The sequence below is a fragment of the Dermatophagoides farinae genome, chromosome 2 (assembly GCF_024713945.1).
Source record: "Dermatophagoides farinae isolate YC_2012a chromosome 2, ASM2471394v1, whole genome shotgun sequence".
In the NCBI taxonomy this organism is placed as follows: domain Eukaryota; kingdom Metazoa; phylum Arthropoda; class Arachnida; order Sarcoptiformes; family Pyroglyphidae; genus Dermatophagoides; species Dermatophagoides farinae.
The window spans coordinates 113,765-133,792 of NC_134678.1; the positions used below are offsets into that span (position 1 = coordinate 113,765).

Below are 20,028 nucleotides of genomic sequence, written 5' to 3' on the forward strand. Positions count from 1 at the left end.
TAATTACGTTCTTTATGAATGGGATTTTTATTCATTTTTCTGATCATCAACACACAAACACGAGGGTCAATATTTTTGATGATATTTTTTTTTGCTGAAAAATGTTTCTGATCCGAATGTTTTGCCGAAACGTACGACTAGATCAAGTAATTAGAAGAACTTTAAGCAACAACAAAAACATATGTGAATCGATCAATCTTGAAGATCCAATCATACAACCGATTCGAACGGAATTGGTGACAAAATTGAAAATCACCGATGAAAAAGCCAATCTAATCCTATTGAAATGGATGAATGATTCAAGTATTGATCGTAATCAACGTACAGTGAGTGACAAAATCGATTTATTACAATCAAATTTCCAAATCGACGATATCAATCATAATATACAGGTATTGAATATGTCATTGGAAAAAGTTGAAAGCAAAATCAACATTTTGAAGGAATTGGCATTTGAACGTCTGGAAATGGCAATGCTTTATGCATTACCAAATCTAATGAACAAAAATGTTGGCCAATTAAAATCGAATGGTTATTATGATGAACATCTAAATCTACTTGAATACATTGTCAATCATCTTCGACCGTCAAATAGTGACGAATTTTGTTTCGATCAATTTGAACAACATCTACGTGAAGAATGTAAACATTTCACAGATGATTCCATTGTCATTAAAGATGTACGTCGAACATTGATTACGCTGATTTTGAGGCTAATGTTGGATTGTTCCAACCAAGTTGCTCAACATATTATTGATGCTACAGATTCGGATAACCATTTATCGGAGACAAGTCTACGAAAATTGTTGATGAATCTAAATATTCTGAAAAATCAATTGAATTTACCCGTAAATTTTATGGTGAAACATTTTCATACATTGAACAATTGTGATACGGACAATCTTGTTGGACTGGCCTCGATCAATCATTTTCGTGATAATGCAGACTTACGTTCCACATTTTTCTCTCGTAAACGATTATTGAATATTGATGCCAGCTTAATCAGCGAAAGAATGGATGTGATCCTGACAAAATATGGCTGTACAATTCAACAATTATCAGCGAATATTTTCATGTTGGAATTATCCTCTGCAAATATATGCGAAAATTTTGAAAAATTTCAAAAACAACATGAATTACGATCGTATGCTGATGGCCGAGAATTTCTACGTCTCATCATGAATATTGATGTTGCCATTAAAAACATGCGATTGTTGAAGGAGAAAGGAATGAGATCGAAATACATTTCCATCCACAATATATTGAAACCGAGTAGTCGTTTTTCAACAATGGTCGAGAATAATAATTTCAAATTAACGCTCAATACGTTTATTCAGATGCAGTTCGCCATTTCGCTGAAAGAAGTGAAACATAAAATTGGAAAATTCAAATCAACAAATCGTTCATTCAATTCAGTGAATGCCGAGAATATTGTCAATTTTTTTCGCGAACAAGGCCTGAATGATGAGCAAATATTGAATGGAATTTATTTGATATTTTATGATTTCCAAATAATTCAATCGGTTTGGCCAAAAATTTTTAAACATCCGAATGTTCTAAAATCCAATGTTGTTGTCGATGATTGGAAAAATCATCCAAATGTTTTGCAATTATTGTTTCATTTGATTGAGACATCGTCAACAACAACAACGTCAATTAATCATTGAATTTGTTGATCGATATGAGCCAATTGATTTGTTTTCAATCGTTGTAGAAAACTAAATTGCATAGTGAACAATGTGAAACGTAATAATTGATTTAGAGCGAATCTAACAGCCCAGAAATAATAGAACTTTTCAATGATCATCTTTTTTGCAAAATACCAGAATTGTTGTTCACGATTCAAAGGTTTGGATGGCCATTCCTTGTCCATTGCTAATGATTTCCATATGAATTTCATGTATGATTTATATCGTAATCCAGGTATGAATTGATTTGTTGATTGAATTATTTGATCTGCCATCTGAACACTGTCTCGTTCGTAGGCCAACAATGATGGACGAAAATATTGATCCAAAATCCTGTGACATCTCTGTCGAATCGTTTCATAATCACCGATAAAAAGATTATAGTCATCATCGATACCAAGCATATAACCGATAACGGACCAGAAATAAATCATCGTTTCAATATCTTCTTTTTTCGTACTGAAGCCATATTTGTGTGGGTAAAGAACAAATAATCCGGCAAATGCAAACTGAAAAAACGAATCAATCAATGATTGGGTTCCCGTATCCCGTAATTACCTGTGTCAATGTCATATCACGTATCGAAATGGCCATTACGTTTTCACCATCATTTTTACCTTTATTTTGAATATTCGAAACTGTTTGATGCATGGTTTTAACCTTTCAAAAGGGCAATGTTTGTCAATGAATCTATTCAATCAACTAAGCTTACCATTTGTAATGATTCATATGCATCATCATTTTTGATCCAAATCTTTCCTTCATACCATTTTTTAACATGTAAACATGTATGCAAATAACGATAAAATGTGGCCGATAGATTCTTCGATTTACCCGTCAATGATAATGTTTGATAAATGGAACGAACAAAAATCAATATTAATAATCCGGAAAGATGGGTGAAAAATATACTGAAAAAATATTGATTCACAAGTGGTTTGATACGACAAAATTTTTCCAGATTAAACCATACTGGTAAATGATTCTGGTCATGATCAGTTTTCGCGTGGCTAACAAGTAATCGTGATCCACGTTCTTCGAATGTTTCCAGTGATGATTCATCAAGAATCGACATTTTTTACGTTACATAATATATTTATATATCACACACATACACACAGAAATATAATCACCTGATATGAGAATGGCCTGTGTACTGGACAACGTAACACTGATTTCGGGTTTTGAGGTCACATACCCACACACACACACACACACACACATATACAACCAAGCGTTCCTCAGGTAAAACGAAACTGGTTTTATAAATGGCCAGCCTGTGAAATTTAGTTATCGTTATTTTTAGCATCGTTTCTTCCATTAAAAAATTAAACAGAAAAGCCATTTCATCATCTAAATCGAATCTAACTGATTTTTATTATTTGAAAAATGTTTAAACTTAGAAGTTTCTACCAATCACACCAGATGTTGCCATGTCCGATTGTGAAAATTTCGAAAAAATTTTAAAATTTCTGTTTTTGCATTAATGAGGAATGTGAATGTGAATGTCTTGCCATTAGGCATTGGTTATATATATATGAATTATTCATTAAATGCAGAACGATGTTTGTGGAGTGAAAAAAATGCAAATTTCATCAATAGTTTTCTATCTTGCCTGGTCTATGGTTTGATAAAAAGAAAAAAAGAATTCAATATGCAAAAGGAAGGAAAGAACGAAAATAGAATGGAAGAAGAATTTCGAAAGAATCCAAGATAACTCTTCTATGACAATGGAGGAAAATTATTTGAAACATCATCACGAATGACATTATTTTGGATAAAATTTGAATCGATTCTTTTTTATTGAGAAAATGTTTCATCTCTAGAATCATTGAATTGTCGAAAAAAGGAAAATTGTACTCACACAAAGAATGTAGCAGCAACTATATGACCAAATATGAAATGAAAAAAAAATTGAAAACTCAAGGAACCAGAATGAAAACTTTTTTTTCTTCTTTTCTTGTTCTATGTTGGAATGTTTCCATTTTATTTGAACTTGTATTTCAATTTTCGTTTACATAGCGGAAAATTCAATTTAAAAGTGAACGCGAATCATCATCATCAACAAAGTCGACAGTGTGACCTGAAAACTAGCGAACAGCAACAACAACAACAACAAAAATGAATAGTTTTTCCTCTGCTTCACTTTGCTGACCAACCAGTGAGTGAAAACTTTGTTGATAAAAACGGATGTATATGATGGTTCCTGAACCAAAATCTTGGCATTGAATATAAATTAGATGAATTGGCCATAGAAACATTCGAATCTTTGAGATTTAAACTCCAGTATAGTTAATTGAATGAATGAATGAATGGTGATGTGCAACGAAATCAGACTTTTTTACACTCATGCTCTGACAGTGAGACAAGTATGATTAGAACATTGCTAATCAAGTGTTAAATATTAAATAGTCAGAATGAAAAGAAATATGACTGATTCTAATTACTAATTACCATTTAGTCAGTAAATGAAATGAATTCAATGATGGATGTTATTTTTCACTCGAATGGATGTGATAATTTCAAATGTAAAATTGAATATAATATAATCTCACCAGTTGTTTTGTGCCAGCTGAATTCGTTTGAATTCAAAAGCTAATGAAGATGTTGTTTTTTCAAAATTAATTAATTAATTAGAGCATGAAATAACAACTAAACATCGAATTACAGAATTTTACTTCATTAATCACTATAATGAACCTTGTTTCTTTGGGCTTGAATTGAATTAATTTGAAATTTTTATCTCGAAAAAAGCAAAATAGGTTCGCTTCATCTATCGATGATCAATCATGATGATGATGTCCACTATGATCATTAGTATGCTATAGTCAAAAGTTAATGGCGGAAATAAAATAAAGTTTTCTCTCTCTCTTCGTTCGCTATATTAGTATTCAATACCAATTCGTGTGTCGATCAAGAAACGATCCAGGTGACAGAACAAAAAGAACTTTCAAAACTTTATTGATGGTCAAAATAACTTGACTTTTTGTCTGGCGGATCATCAGAAATTCATCACACACACACACATAAACACATACGGTTCCATTAATAAAGAAGGATTGACCGTTTTACTTTTAATTCGTGTGCAAATTCGTGTGCAAATAGGTGGGTGTTTGTATTGTCATACAAAAAATCAACAAACTCCAACCCACCACGGTATCGAACAGTAATTGATTAATTGCCAAATTGACAACAACAAAAAAAACATTGGCATCATCGATGATAATCAATGATTTATGGTAAAGATAATACGATTATTTTTGAAAATTTTCCTTATCTATTCATCATCATGATCATTTATATGAACCAACAAACTCTAGGAAATATTCATTATTTGAATTATCATCAATATTAGATCATGATGATAGCAAATAAATGTCGATAATATTTCTCTCTCTCTCTCTGTTTTGATAGAGTAGAAAGATGATGATAATAATTTAAGTAAACATCTAATAGTACAACATCCTATCAAGAATGATGATGATGATGAATATCATAGATCACCCACTGGGTAAACATACACATAGACACACACACATACAAACATTGGCAAAACATTTTCTTTCTTTTTTTGTTGTAATGCATTATCATTGAAGATAAAGTAAAGTTGAGGATATCGTTTTTCTACTTGCGATTAGTCAATCATAGATGAATGAATACATCTTATGCTAGGGAAAAAGTCCTATTAGTGATGCTTGTTTAATTAATTTTCAAACTAACGAAAAACGAAAAGATTTTTTCCAATGAACAACTACAGACAATTGCATTTTTTTGCAAAAGTAAATTTCATTTATTCATTTGGATAACAAAATTGAAACAACGAAAAAAATTGTTACTGTGGTAACCAGAAAGAAAAACGGTTCATCTTGGTTGTTTAAATGATTGTGTGGCACCAAACGAAAAAAAAAATTCAATGGAAAAAAGTTTTCTTGTTGTTGTTGTTGTTTGAATCTAATGGGAATCATACTGCAGTAGACGGCTATATCCGTCTGATGATTTCCATTTCTATTTTATTTCAATCATCATCGAATTTAACAATAATGAAAACATACACGCAATATACACCGCAATATAATAACAATATATTTCGATTCTATTTATTAACTCGAAATATCAAGATAATCAAATATTTGTGTGTATAGAGCATAGAGAATCTAAAAAAGAGATATTAATTAGCAGAAAAAAATGTAAACTTTGCAACACTTGAATCAAGTTGTTGTTTAGTGATCGTCAACAATGATAACAACATCACAAGTTGATTATTATCATTGTGGGTTTGCTATATACATTTCAAATTGTCAAATCTCTCTCTCTCTCCCTCTCTCTTGTTTAGATCAATAAATAAATGGATCAAAAAAACTTTCGATATAAACTTTATCGAGTGAATCATGCTATCTTAATTTATCACTTTCGTATTCGGATTCAAATTAAAATCAATCGACAATGAAATAGATGACCAGAGAAACAATGAGTCATACAATTGTGAATGAATAAACAAAAGAAAGAAAAAAAAAGTAAACTTTTCCTTTGTGCATGTGGACAAATATAGAGAAAGAGGGAGAGAGAGAGAGAGAGAGAAATGGAACAGAAATGATAATTTAATCAATGTTATGAATTATGAATAGATCAAAAATAAGCCCTATATCACTAATCGATTTACGATCATAATATTTTGGTTGATTATTCAAATTTCTCATTTCCGTAATAAGATGGAATCGCACACAGTATTGTCGTTCATTTACCAATAATTAATAGATTTCTTCATTTCTTTGTTTTGATTATTGTCGATCAAATATCCATTCATTATCATTATTATCACTGTTGATTATTATAAACGAAAATTGATATTGTTCCTGTTTGTGGTTTAGTTGCTGAGATTTTTGTTTTGTTTTCATTTTCTTATTAAAGACTACAGTCATTATCACAATCATCTATAATTAATCAATATTGTCGCTTGGTTGGTTAGATTCAAGATATCGATTCGGACAGTATGAATGAATGAATCACAATTGTCCACAAACACACACACATACACACACACAAGGCAAACTTAATGATAATGGATTTTTTCCTCTTTTCACTCTTTATTGGAGCTTGTAATGTTGTATATACAAAATATAAAAAAAATTCTTTCTTGAGGCACAGGTATATATATTGTATTTTAGCACGAAATTGTTTCATTGTTTGAAAATAAAAACTGACATCACCATATTACTACTGTGTATTTTACACAGTAGACTGTAGACAAAATAATTCATTCGATTTGGTGATATGATGATGGTCCCGAAAAAAATTGCCATAAACATTCAATTTATATCACTGCCATTTTCATTTATGAAGATAAAGATTTTGAATTTTATCCAACTTTTACCATTGGCTCATTCAAATACTGTGTCTGGGTCAAATATACAGATATGTAGATATGGTTTGCATACAAAATATTTCTCCTGATTACAATATTCAGGTGTGGACTTGTACTAGACTGAGTCGACAAAAAAAATAAATTCTAGGTAAAGTGAACATTTTGATTTGGGCGCGATGTCTAGCGCTGTGTCATCAGTGTGTGTGTGTCTGTTAGTGTATGTGTGAGTGGAATGTAAATCAACTTTAAATTCAAACTTTTGGCCAGAAAAACATAGAAAGAGAAATGAAACAAACGAAAAACAATAATACACACACACACACACACACACACACACACACACACACACACCAATAGTATATGTCAACCATAATTATGGACAAAGACGAGAAAGAGAGAGAGAAAGGAAGTGACGAAAGAAAAAAGTGACGTTCATCGTTGTCGTCGTTGTCATCATCATCATCATGAAACATTCATTTGAATTTGAAATTTCCATTTTTTTCATTTCGAAAAAACATTTTTTTGAAATGACAACTAACAAATATCTATAAACAAGCTAAATTCACTGTTGAATGATTCACACAAAACCATCAACAACAAAAACAACAGATTCTGGTTTATTCCAGTTTACTAGTTTACCAATATTTGTAAAGAATAATTTCATTTCACTTCTTGTTTCTAAACTATGTATATCTCTCTTTGAATAGCCTCTGTGTTTGTACAGATAGATATATTTAACATACAATTGAATTTGTGATACAAACACACACACAAAATATAAAAAAGAACAAAAGAAACACAAAACTAACCTGCATACACACAGACAAACACAAAAAAAATTATTTCAGGACCTTATCCACACACACACACACACACACCCATTGTAGAAGAATTGGCAAAGACAACCATAGACAAACACATGATACAAACATAGAACAATTTTCATATATAAAAAAAAGAAAGAAAGAAAGGTATATTCTCCATCTCCGTGTATGTTTGTGTCGACAATTTTCCGTCTCTTTTTTTGTATTGTCTCATTATTTGATATTTTTCCCGAAACTCGCTTCATATCACGTTGGAAACGTTGTTATCCAGGTTCGTCACTTGTGATCATATGGAACAAAAAAACTTCAATGCCCGATTCATGTATTCTTCGTCGTTTTCTTGTTGTTTAACAAACACATTTTATAAGAAAAGAAACGGCACCCGATATACAACCAAAAATGAAATGGAGAAAAAAAGAGAAACATGCGTTCGGGCGCACAATTCGTTATCGTTGTTATTATAACCCGAACCTTTTCCCTCTCTCACTCTCGTTCAATGTATCTTGTGTCGAGTATGTGCTGTATAATATTTCATTGTGTGTGTAGTCTCTATACCCGATTCTCTTCTGGATTCTGTTCGTTCGTCGTCATCATCTTTATATTTTTCCGATTTGATCATCCAATTACATTGGCGGGATGGCTGCTGGTCATATGTGTGTCATGTTCTTTCTTTCTTTCTGTCTGTCTAGTGGTGGTGGTGGTGGTGGTAGCATTCTCGATACATCGATTTGGACTCCCGCTGAATCCGTTTCCCATTTTTCGTTTGGAACATTTTTCTTCTTGTTCTTGGTTTATATTCCAAAGTATCATCAGTTCAATTCAATGATTCATAACGATTGCACATTAGCCGTTTACTGTTGTTAGAAGTGGTGGTGGTGGTGGCGGCTTTTGAATTTTTATATCATTTTCTCACAAGAAAAAATTCTCAGAAATTTTAGAAAACTCAAGTTATCTACTAGTCTACTAGTTTATTTTGTGTTCGTAAATGATAATTTTTACAAGCAAAATCAAAGTTGTGCTTGTCATTTATTATTCGCCCATAGCAGCAATATTCAGAATTTGAAATTAAGATTTTTTCATTTCATTATCACATCCGATGATCAACATCAATCGAGTGTGAAAAAACAAATCGAATGCTCAATCAATTCGACAATTAATGACCATTCAAACATTGCACACAAACAAAGAAAAGCTAATTTAAACAAAACAAAACAAAACAAAACGGCGTGAAAATGTAGAAAGAGCGAAACAATCAACAGTAACCAGCATATATCGATTTCATTCAATCGCCAATAACACAATTGTCATGATGTGATTGGATTCCGCCAGTGAAAAACAAAACAAAAAACAGACGTCATTTGAAAATTTTTTTTCAACTTTATCATCACCATCATAATGTGCCTGTAAACACTGTTGGCTTTGAATTTTACATCAATTTCTCCTAATAAGGGATTTTGTGTTTTTTGTATGTTTGGGTGTCTCATTGTGTTGAACGATTCAAAAACACAAACACAAAAAGTGAACGAGAAACGCGATACGAATTTATATAGATCAGATATTTGATCAAGAAACAATTCTTTCAATTCAATGTGAAATTTATCTCTATCTTTATTTTGTCATTTGGACAATTTCTATTTTGTAATTTGACAACAACAACGACGGCGACAATTAAAATAATCATCATAATCCGGCTCATGTAGTTTCGTCATACAATTGTTACGTTTTCATTTTCTAAAAAAAAAATCGATTTTTCTTTCTCAATTTTTCTTCAATTGATCAATAATTCAGTTTGATTTTTTGTTGTTGTTGTTGTTGTCGTGAAACTACAACGAAAAATTCTTTTGATTCCAGCAAATAAACGAAAAAAAAATCTGGAACCTCAAAGTGTGACGAAAAAAAACTTTAACAAAAAAAGCTGCTGATCAAGTGCAAAAAACGAACGAATCAAGCTTGAATTGGACTGAAGGGCAAATTTATTGAATTTTTTTTCACTTTATTTTCATCACTAAATTTCCCTACAACCAGTGTGTGTTTTGTTGTCGTTGCTGTTTTTGTTTTTGTTGGTGGTGGCGATGGGCAAAAAAAATAGTAAACTCAATTCAGAAATGGTACAAAAATTAACTAAAGATACTTATTGTAAGTAGTGAAATGAGTTTCACTGGAAAAAGTCTGTCCAAATTATCATTACTATAATCGTATGAAAATCCTAGTTAATCCATTCACACACACACACATAGAATATGATAGATTTTGATCGATAGATTATTAATAATAAATTTCAAAATTTCTCTTTCACTCTTCTTTTTGTTTACTTAATATTGGCGATACAGTTACCGAAAAAGAAATCAGACAATGGTTTGTAAATCAAAATTTGTTCAATTAATGACAAGGAATAATTTTTCATTTTTCATCATCATCACCATCACTTTTCAGGTATAAAGGATTCAAAAAAGATTGTCCAAATGGACAGCTGACCGAACAGGTGAAGAAGCAGATTTTTTTTTTTAAATCTGAATTATAACTATTAATCGTTATTGTCATTATTGTGATGAAATAATTAGGGATTCTTACGGATATATAAGCAATTTTTTCCACATGGAGATCCATCGAAATTTGCCTCACTTGTATTTCGTGTATTTGATGAGAATAAAGTAAGTGTTGGATGGTGATTATCAATCATCATTTAGTGTAATGATGATTTGATTTGATAATTTCATCTCCTTTTTTTAATATTTGATGACACTCGATCATCATTAAATAATCATTTTGTAATACGAAAAACAAAACAAAAGGATGGCTCAATCGAATTTGAAGAATTTATCAAAGCATTATCGGTTACGTCAAGAGGAAATCTGGAAGAGAAATTAGTTTGTAAGTTGTGATAATTCAAATGATCAAATGATCAAATGATCAAATGATTGATTGATTGGTCTATTTCACAATGGTAAACCATTAATTTTAGGGGCGTTCAAATTATACGATGTTGACAATGATGGATATATAACAAGAGAAGAGATGTATAATATTGTCGATGCTATATATCAAATGTTGGGCAATCAAGCAAAAATATCGGATGAAGAGGATGAGAACCCTAAAGAACGTGTAGATCGTATATTTGAACAGCTTGATAAGGTAATGATAATTTTCACTTTCAAATTCATTCATTCAGTTAGTCAGTCAGTTAAACACAATGGGAAAAAAAACAGATAAAATCTAATTCAATTTACACACACAGACACTCACTGGAAACAATGCTTAGTGAAAGTGTATGATGAGGAATGATGCATTCTTTTTTGTTCGAAAGCATTGAACATGAAAAATAAAGTTAATGAATTTTTTTCTATTTTTTTTCAAAAAAATCGTCTTTCAATCAATTTTTTTCAGAATCAGGATAATAAGCTTACGCTTGAAGAATTTAAAGAAGGCTCAAAACAAGATCCAAAGATTGTGCAGGCACTTTCACTATATGCTCCTTAGCATCAACAACAAACATCCTTATCCCCTGAAGAAAATTGGTTTGGTTCCGTTTTTTTTTCGTTCACTCTTCATCGTCATCATTTTTGGCTATCAAAATGTATTTCATCATGATTCATTTCATTGCTAAACGAAAAAGAAGAAGCGGATATTTATTGGAAAAATGTTTAGCAAAACGTTGTTGATGTTGTTGTACAGTTAAATTCACAATCAAAATTTTTTCTCACCACTCACTGATGCTTTATAGTGCACACACTGCTATCTGAATTTAGATCTTTATATAAAAAGCGAAAACTTGCATTTTTTTTTCTTCATCTCTTCATTCTCCAAGGTTTTTGAATATTGTGTCTTGATCTTCATCATTCTTGTCAACACTATTTACACTATTTATAAATAAAAAAAAATATAATATTAATTCACATCCCATAAAAAAACAAATAAAACTTAATACACATCATCAATCAATTTTATGCATTATAATATCAATTCAAATCAATCACACACGCACACACAGACAAACAAATGGAAAATTTGTATGCAAACAGTTCCCAAACAGAAAAAAATTCTTTCTTAATCACTCATCATTTTACTGTCAAATATTAAAAAGTGAATTTTTTTTTTTGGAAAAAATCAATGATTCACCAATCAATCAAAAATTTATTTTGTCCCAATCATTTTTTTGTAAACAAATTGCTGAAACAGAAATAATGTGAAAATGAATCTTGCCTGGAATAATAAAAGCAATAAATAAAATCCGTGTGTGTGTGTGTGTGGAAAACAATGTGTTATAATTTCATTTAAAAAGCTATTTCAACAAATACAACCATCATGATCATGATAATAATCATCAATTATTAATGAATATATAGTAGCCTGTGTTATATAAATATAAATATAAATACTATACTATTATTACATTTGAATTGATACGATTTATTTACAAAATAGGAGATTCCCGGGTTATTTTGTAGATCATTATCCGGAAACTATTGTTGTTGTTCGTGTCAATAACAATGGTGAATGAGAATGAAAAGAAAAGAAAAGAAAGGAGAAAAAACATTGAATGAACGTGTGTGTTCAACACACACACATCAATTTTCTAAGTGTGTCTATAGACCAAACAATCGAGAACCGAATCTCTAAATGATGATTATCGTGGTGAACTTACTGCTATATTAGACGATCACAAAATACAACAACTACTAAACATTCATATTACATCTTTAGATGTTGTTAGGAAAAAAAATTTGATTCGCTTCTTGTTCAACAATGGAGAGAGAAAGAGAGAGAGAGAGAGTGACTATTGAATCGAATAATAATAACCAACAACAACAACAACAGCAGCAGCAATGACAATGGGAAAAAAAAGTAAAACTTACCCGACAAACGTTGAATGTTTGCTGTTGTTGTTGTTGTTGTTGTCGGCTGTGTTCTATTAAATGACATTTTTATTTGATATGTTGTTGTCGATGATGATAATACCAGAACAACACGGCAAAACACAAACACAATTGTGAATTTGATCCATGAATTTTATTTTCTTTTTTATTTAGTTTCGTTTAGTCAAAAGATGAGAATCGAAAAAATTCTTTAAGGACAACAAAAACTGATCAAAATACCACACACACACACATATTTGTTTAGTAGTGTAGTTTCTTGTATTTGAGAAAATAATAAAATCGTAAATCTAATCGTAGAATATTCTTTGTTTGTCTCTCCATGAATGAGAGAATTCCAATAAAAAAAAGTAGACGGTAAAACATTATTATTCGGTGAGAATAAAAGAAAATGAAGAATAAAGTATGCAAAAAACAAAACAAAACAAAACAAAACTTATTAAGCATTGTTGCCGAAGAATCGAAAATCTTATTGGAAACGAATCGAATCGAATAAAAATAATGAACACTAGAATTCAAATAAAATAAAAACACACGAATAGTGAAATGGAAATCATCGTTGTCGTCGTCGTCGTCGTCGACAATAAGGATAATAAAAAAGTAAATAACAATCAAACAAACAAACAACAGCAACAACAACAACAAAAATAAAAAGATCAAAACGAAACGATAAAATAAAATTGGACCAAGTATTTTCTGGCGGTTTTTTACTATCATCTGCTATGTTGTCATATTATATTCTATGGAAAGGAAAAAATAGAATGTTCGAAATCGATAGAATCGATTATTTGCTACTCATGGTCGATTCTATGGATGATTAACTTTTTTTTAAAAATCAATTTACCAATATTTTTCTTATTTTATAATTGTAATTATAAATTAAATAAATTAAATGAAACGATAAACGAAATTCTGTGTAGTCACATAGTGTTCATATTCTGTTCTATCTGTTTTATTTTTATAAACTCTTAATAGACATATCGAATAATAATAAATGACAGGGCGAGAGATGGTTACTCCTTTCCAAAAAAAAAAAAAAAAAACATTGGGTGTGTGTGTATGAATGTTTGAATAAAAAATTGAACATGGCATTTATTATTGGAACCATCATCATCATCATCATCATCATTTTTTTCATGAAGAATCCAGAACAATGAAAAGAAAAAAGACATGTTTCAGTATGTTCTTGTGTGTTGAACCATTAAAGACAAAAAAGTCCAAAAAATGGACTAACCAGAAACAAAAAAGAAAAGAAAAAGATTGTAACGACGTTGCCGATGACATTGAAAATCTGAAAAAAATTTCCTGCATTAAATATTCCACATACTAGATTTTTTTCTCGGCGTCGTTGTCGTTGTCGTGCATTCTGATTACATGCATATGAGATGAACCCACAAAAATGTTTCGATGGACTATGGCTGCTGGTGATTAATGACACACTTGCACACATACACACACACAGACATTTTGCACCAAGCTTATATCATATGTAATACATGGAGAAGTGAATTCTTGGGATAATGTATGTCATTTCTCCAAGACAGCAACAATCCAGCCGTTCATCTAAGAAGCAATGAATGAATGTGAATGAATAAAAAAAACAATCCTCTAATGTTTCATGTTATAATGGCCTAATAAAAACTTACAGTTGATTTCCGGCCAAAATCGACACACACAAGAATATACCATGGCCATAACAATTATATTTGTTTTTGTTGTAACCAATTGTGAGCAATTTTTTTCAGGATGACAATCAAATTAAATTCTTTGTATGGCAAAGCAGAGGGGCGCATTCATTTTTTATTTTTTTTTGATTATTTAAAAACACATACGGTACCACGGTGAGTGAGTGAGTTGACATTCATCGATAACAATATTTCACTATTGAGACAGAATTTCCGGGATTCTTTATTTTTCGATGATTTTGCTCCAACACACAATCGATTGTTTCACAAGTATCGATAGTTGTCATGTGTTCGAATTTGGGTTGTGCATGTGAGTTTTTTTGAATTTTTGAAAATTTCCAATCATGAATTCGAATAATCATTCATCGGAAGATTTACCAAGGTATTTCATTTGTATTACTATTTTGAATAATCATTTTCTAATTGTTTATTGTTGGTAAAGATCGATGAAAAATTTATGGACACTATTATCCGGTTCGTTGAATTTAAAATCACTTCAATTCATAGCAGATGAATTGGAATCGAATCAAAAACAATTGATTGAAGGTGTTCTATACTATCGACCACATGATGTCAATGTTGATTCAATGTCAAAGATAATGGAAATGAAAAATACAATGGTGAATGCTTCGTTCCTTTACAATCTAAGCGTTCTACTCGACCTGAATGCTCGACAATGTTGTGATCTGATTCAATCATATTTGCTTTATGAATTCGATGGTACACCCGAAATGGCCCGAACATTATTTGCCAATGAAAAACAGAGGAAAAGATTGTTTGAAAATCTTTGGAATTATTATTATTCAGAACGAATTTTCGGCCTTTTCTGCCTGAAACAAATACTCAGCAATTGGAAAGAAAGTGAACATGTTTATGCGAAAATATTTCAAGATTTTCTCAAACATATCAATACAGACGAACAAATATCCACAAAATTGATGGCACAATTGAAACATTTGATACACGTTCATGAGAAACCACGACAATCAAAAATTCAACATTTTTTAAGCGAAAAAAATTCCGATGATCTCACCATCAACATACGAAAAGAAGAGATTCAAGTACTACAATTGCTTCTTTTGTATTATAAAAATTTCGTACCAACCGCTGAAGATGTTTTGGATATATTGAAATGTTTTCATGAAACAGGTTTCGAAACATCAAATCATAATCATAGTAATCGCCTACCGCAAATAAAAAGTTTAGGTCAATTTTGTGGTTTTCTTAAAACCATTTTGATTGTTGAATTTCTGGATCCAAATGGTCTTCGAAAATGTCAAAACGATGATGTTGAACATTATCTTTTTCGTGGTGAAAATGAAGCCGTAATTCGACAGATTTTTTCGATAATTATCAATCTAAATAGCACAGCACAAGAACATTCGCTTTTATTTTTCACCTGGACAATCATCAATCAATTCTGTTCAATAGACAATAATCAAGATCAAGATGTAATCGAACGTTTAGGAAATAATGCATTACAATTGAAGATATTCAAATATATTGAATCCTGTGTTTCGTGTCTGGAACCGATGGATCTGTTGAAGAAAAGCTCTGTCCATAATTTGATTTATGAAATTATCGGTAATCTATTAGAAGTAACGTTCTCTGTATTTGATTTTGAAAAATTTATCCACAATGATACGACACTCACACAGTTGCTAATTCATCTATTCACAAGTGATGTGATCGCTCGAATTTTATTCGATTCCGGTCTAACCACTGGATTGGGATTATCATTGCGATATGCATTGAATCTGTTTCCACATCGGACACATCTATTGCTGAGCTTATTGAATTCATTGGCCCAAACAAACATGTGTCGAAATTTATTCGAACAATTATCAATAATCAATACATTGACTTCATTCACTGAATCATTTGATTCGTTGGATATCAATGACTATTATACATCACAAACAGATTCAGTGGCTTGTATTGTATTGTACAATGATCGATATTTATACAATGATCATCAATTGAAATTGGTGAAAGGTTCCCGTGGCACTATTCATTATTATGAAGGCTGTCGTCTAATTCAATGGAATGATCTAATGATGGACGGATGGAAAATTCTTTATAGACGATTGAAATATCTGATAAATCAAATCAAACAAGGTCATATGTATTCAACCATAAATGATGAAGTTATATTGAATGAAATCAGTAAACTGGCGCTTATTTGTTCAGAATTGATCGTACATAATTCACATTCGAATATCACATTTTTCGAACCAATTGTTAGATTATTGCTTGAATTATTTAAATTGATTGTATCAGTAGATCAGACAACCATTCGTTTGTTTGTGGCTTCCATAATCAAATTATGTGTTGAAATGATGCGTCAGAATTTTATGGATGAAAAAGAAATCTGGTCAACATTGACTGATAAACGTTTCTTTCCATACATGATTGGATTTTGCAATCAATTCAATGAAATATTAACTGGAACCGATACGAATATTTCAACATTGGGATACATTCTCGCCACCGATGAATTCATTAAAGGCAATTATGAATTGACAATATCGTTTCTTTCATTGATGACATATATGATCGAAAATGATGAATATCATCACGATAATTCCATAATTGCTTCATTCATGTTCATTGTGAATGATATTTTTCCATCCTATAAATTATGGAATTATCGCCGAGAAAATGATGCACATCGTATCGGTCGAATGTGTATACAGATTTTTCATCATATTATCAATCGTGTACGACGTAAAATGGCCAATGAATTGATAATGATTGAAAAAATCTGTATCATACGATTGATGGAAGGCCAAGCTGCCGAACAATTATTGACAATCATTAAAAGTGGCGAAGAAATTGTGAAAGAAAGAATTGTCAATTCAGGCAATGAATTACTACTGGAAGTGGATGATCAAATTGTCAGTATTCGTACATCGATATTAATATTAAGCCATCTATTGGAAATGTATTCCGAAGTGACGAAATTGTCATCGCTTAAAGATAAATCTGTTATCGAGAAAATCATTTTCTCATCAACCAACAATGCCAAACCGAATATGTTGTTGATATTTACACATTTCATTTGTCAAAAGTATGACATTTATCTGGCCATCAATGCATTACAATTGATTAATCAGTTAGCATTCAAATTCCCAATGTCAATGTTGGCATGTTTTGGCTCACACACCGAATTTATTCGTGATCATTTCCTATTTCGATTGGAAACAGTAACCGAAGATATCAATTTCAAGATTGCAATGTTGAATTTCCTATCCACATGTGTTGAATATCAACCTGGTTTGGTGGAAATGTTTTTGAATGTTTCCACTGCCACCACCAATAATAATAGCATTCTAAACTCAATCATCGAGATTTTAGAGGAAAAGATGAATGGCCAATATCATTGTCCATATGAATTTCATCATGCATCATTACAATTTGTGGTGAAATTCTGGTTGAAACCCAATATAATGGCTATGAATAAATTGAAAAATAATGATAAATTCTGGATATTGGTCACATTTCCATTGTTTAATGATCAACGGAATATCGATAACTCATTATGTAGTTTTGTATTGAAAATATTATCACGTGAAATTCATTTTACTAAATTACTTGAAAAAACTGATGTTAGCATCAATCTAACCAACATATTCGATGATATGATTGACAAAAATGTTATTGCAAATTTTTCCGCGCACATTCGTCATCAATTGAGCGACAGTAATTTATGGACAGCAGATTTTATCAATTTTATTGATGGTTGGAGAGATTTCTTAGCGTCATGGACTAAATTCATTCTGACTCGTGATTCAACTTGCGTGATCAAAATGCTCATCAAAGATATATTGGAATACGTTTCAATATTGATCGATACCGATATCATTGAAAAAAAGACAAACAAATTGATCAATAAATTTTCAAATCTTCTGCTGATAATTACATCGGATAATCAACAATTTGAAAAAGCCATTTTAAATGATAGTGAAGAATATATGAAAATTGTGACTGAAATTTTCAACAAAATTGTCATACATAAAGAATCCATTTCATTCAATTCACAAATTTCACTCGGTGTTTTTCTCATCAAATTGATCGATGAACGACGATCAATATCATCACCGCAAGATCAGGAATTATTCTATTCAATTGTTGAATTATTGAACAATTCATTTCGATTAATGGCCAAACAATTGAATAGTGATTTGCAGCCAGTGAATTTAAATCTTGAAAAACGATTAATTCATGTCAATCTTTCCATCATAATCGTAATGTTTCAACGATGTTCGAAAATGAATATTCGTTATCTGAAAATATTGCGGCATTTTGGCACCAGTGAACAAATACTGAATATGCTCATCTATTTTCTTCGTAAACGTATCCATTTGGATTTAGCTCAGAATATTGCACCATATTTTGTTGTTATATCACATTCATCGGATGGTGCCAGTCTTTTGAATGCATTGAATTTAGTGAATCAAATGTCGGTGAATTTTTCATTGACTACTAACACCATAGCAGGAATCGACGATAGAATGAATGATTCAGATTTCATACATGATATTGCTATATTCTCACAAATTGTACGAACCGTAAACAATATGATCATTCATTTGCGACATCATTTCAGCGAAACTTGTGTATCATTCATTGCCATCTATCTGGACACCATACGTGAGATTTTTGCTGCTTTTCGTAAACAACCTAAATTGAAAATCATACGACTTGTGTTGCTTATATTGGAATTGTGTTCTTCCACTTCGAAATATGTGAAAATATGGCAAAACAATCATGCAATTTCATTCAAAATTATAACCGAAGAAATACTATTGTCCAGTAATATGATGGTCGCTTTTCTGCTTCGTCCTACACTTGTATTGAAAACTTTCATGGAAGAATATAAACAGAGTAATGGCCATGATGCACTGCAAAATATGATGATACTGATGCTGTTGGAATCGATGAAATTTTTGATCGATGTTTCACCCGGACTTTTGGAATTGTTTGCCAATGAAGCGATCAATGATGAAGAAGCGAAATATAATAATTTACTTATATCGACCAATTTTTCCTTTCCAAATGTTGATTCAAACGATATTCTAACATTCGGTTCATTGGCCAATCTAATCAATTTCCTCATCAAACAAGAAAAGGATGGGAAAAGAATCGGAGTAGCCGATGACAATTGCCAATTACAAATTTCACTTTTAGAATTGTCATTAGTATTGTTTTTCACACAGTCATTGATTGCAAAAAATTCGCTGAAAATGATTCCAAGTGATGAACAAAGATTTTTCCATGAAATCCACAATGAATTGGTTCGTATGATGAATGTGAATGTTTTTCAATAATAATCATTACTTTTTTATTTTTAGAATACATTCAAATCAAATCTAAAAACTCATCATCACCCACGTAAACAAACATCATCGTCGACAATGTTGAAAATGACATCACCAATGATGAAACCTGTGCCACCATCCAGTATCCATCATCTATCCGAACGTCCTTTTATCAAAATGATGTTGAATATGGTGGAAAATATTTTACACAAATCCAATTAATTGATTCGATAATTGATAATAAAAGAAAAAAATTTATTCATTTTTTTCAAAAAGT

At 31.1% G+C, this 20,028-nt stretch overlaps 4 protein-coding genes and 1 long non-coding RNA gene across 5 annotated transcripts; 3 read left to right on the forward strand and 2 right to left on the reverse strand.

The window, feature by feature from the left end:
* The first annotated feature begins 53 nt into the window (after positions 1 to 53).
* LOC124499599 (uncharacterized) lies at positions 54 to 3,264 on the forward strand. Its single transcript, XM_047063539.2, has 2 exons — positions 54 to 1,923; positions 1,986 to 3,264. The coding sequence occupies exon 1, from the start codon at positions 102 to 104 to the stop codon at positions 1,665 to 1,667; it is 1,566 nt and encodes a 521-aa protein (XP_046919495.2). The 5' UTR covers positions 54 to 101; the 3' UTR covers positions 1,668 to 1,923; positions 1,986 to 3,264.
* On the reverse strand, positions 1,466 to 2,861 carry LOC124499611 (uncharacterized). Its single transcript, XM_047063552.2, has 3 exons — positions 2,401 to 2,861; positions 2,247 to 2,348; positions 1,466 to 2,197 (listed from the first exon to the last, which is right to left on the reverse strand). The coding sequence occupies exons 1-3, from the start codon at positions 2,761 to 2,763 to the stop codon at positions 1,661 to 1,663; spliced, it is 1,002 nt and encodes a 333-aa protein (XP_046919508.2). The 5' UTR covers positions 2,764 to 2,861; the 3' UTR covers positions 1,466 to 1,660.
* A 5,155-nt stretch (positions 3,265 to 8,419) lies between the features above and the next one.
* LOC124499626 (frequenin-1) lies at positions 8,420 to 12,115 on the forward strand. Its single transcript, XM_047063566.2, has 7 exons — positions 8,420 to 10,010; positions 10,205 to 10,229; positions 10,308 to 10,356; positions 10,436 to 10,525; positions 10,667 to 10,745; positions 10,837 to 11,006; positions 11,259 to 12,115. Exons 1-7 carry the CDS (start codon positions 9,947 to 9,949, stop codon positions 11,349 to 11,351), a joined length of 570 nt encoding a protein of 189 aa, XP_046919522.1. The 5' UTR covers positions 8,420 to 9,946; the 3' UTR covers positions 11,352 to 12,115.
* A 1,566-nt stretch (positions 12,116 to 13,681) lies between these two features.
* On the reverse strand, positions 13,682 to 14,515 carry LOC142597317 (uncharacterized). Its single transcript, XR_012832058.1, has 2 exons — positions 14,392 to 14,515; positions 13,682 to 14,308 (listed from the first exon to the last, which is right to left on the reverse strand). It is a non-coding gene; the product is annotated as an uncharacterized LOC142597317 (long non-coding RNA).
* A 159-nt stretch (positions 14,516 to 14,674) lies between these two features.
* Positions 14,675 to 20,026, forward strand: Nup188 (nuclear pore complex protein Nup188). The gene is made up of 3 exons (XM_047063504.2): positions 14,675 to 14,812; positions 14,873 to 19,727; positions 19,785 to 20,026. Exons 1-3 carry the CDS (start codon positions 14,775 to 14,777, stop codon positions 19,971 to 19,973), a joined length of 5,082 nt encoding a protein of 1,693 aa, XP_046919460.2. The 5' UTR covers positions 14,675 to 14,774; the 3' UTR covers positions 19,974 to 20,026.
* Positions 20,027 to 20,028: the final 2 nt, after the last annotated feature.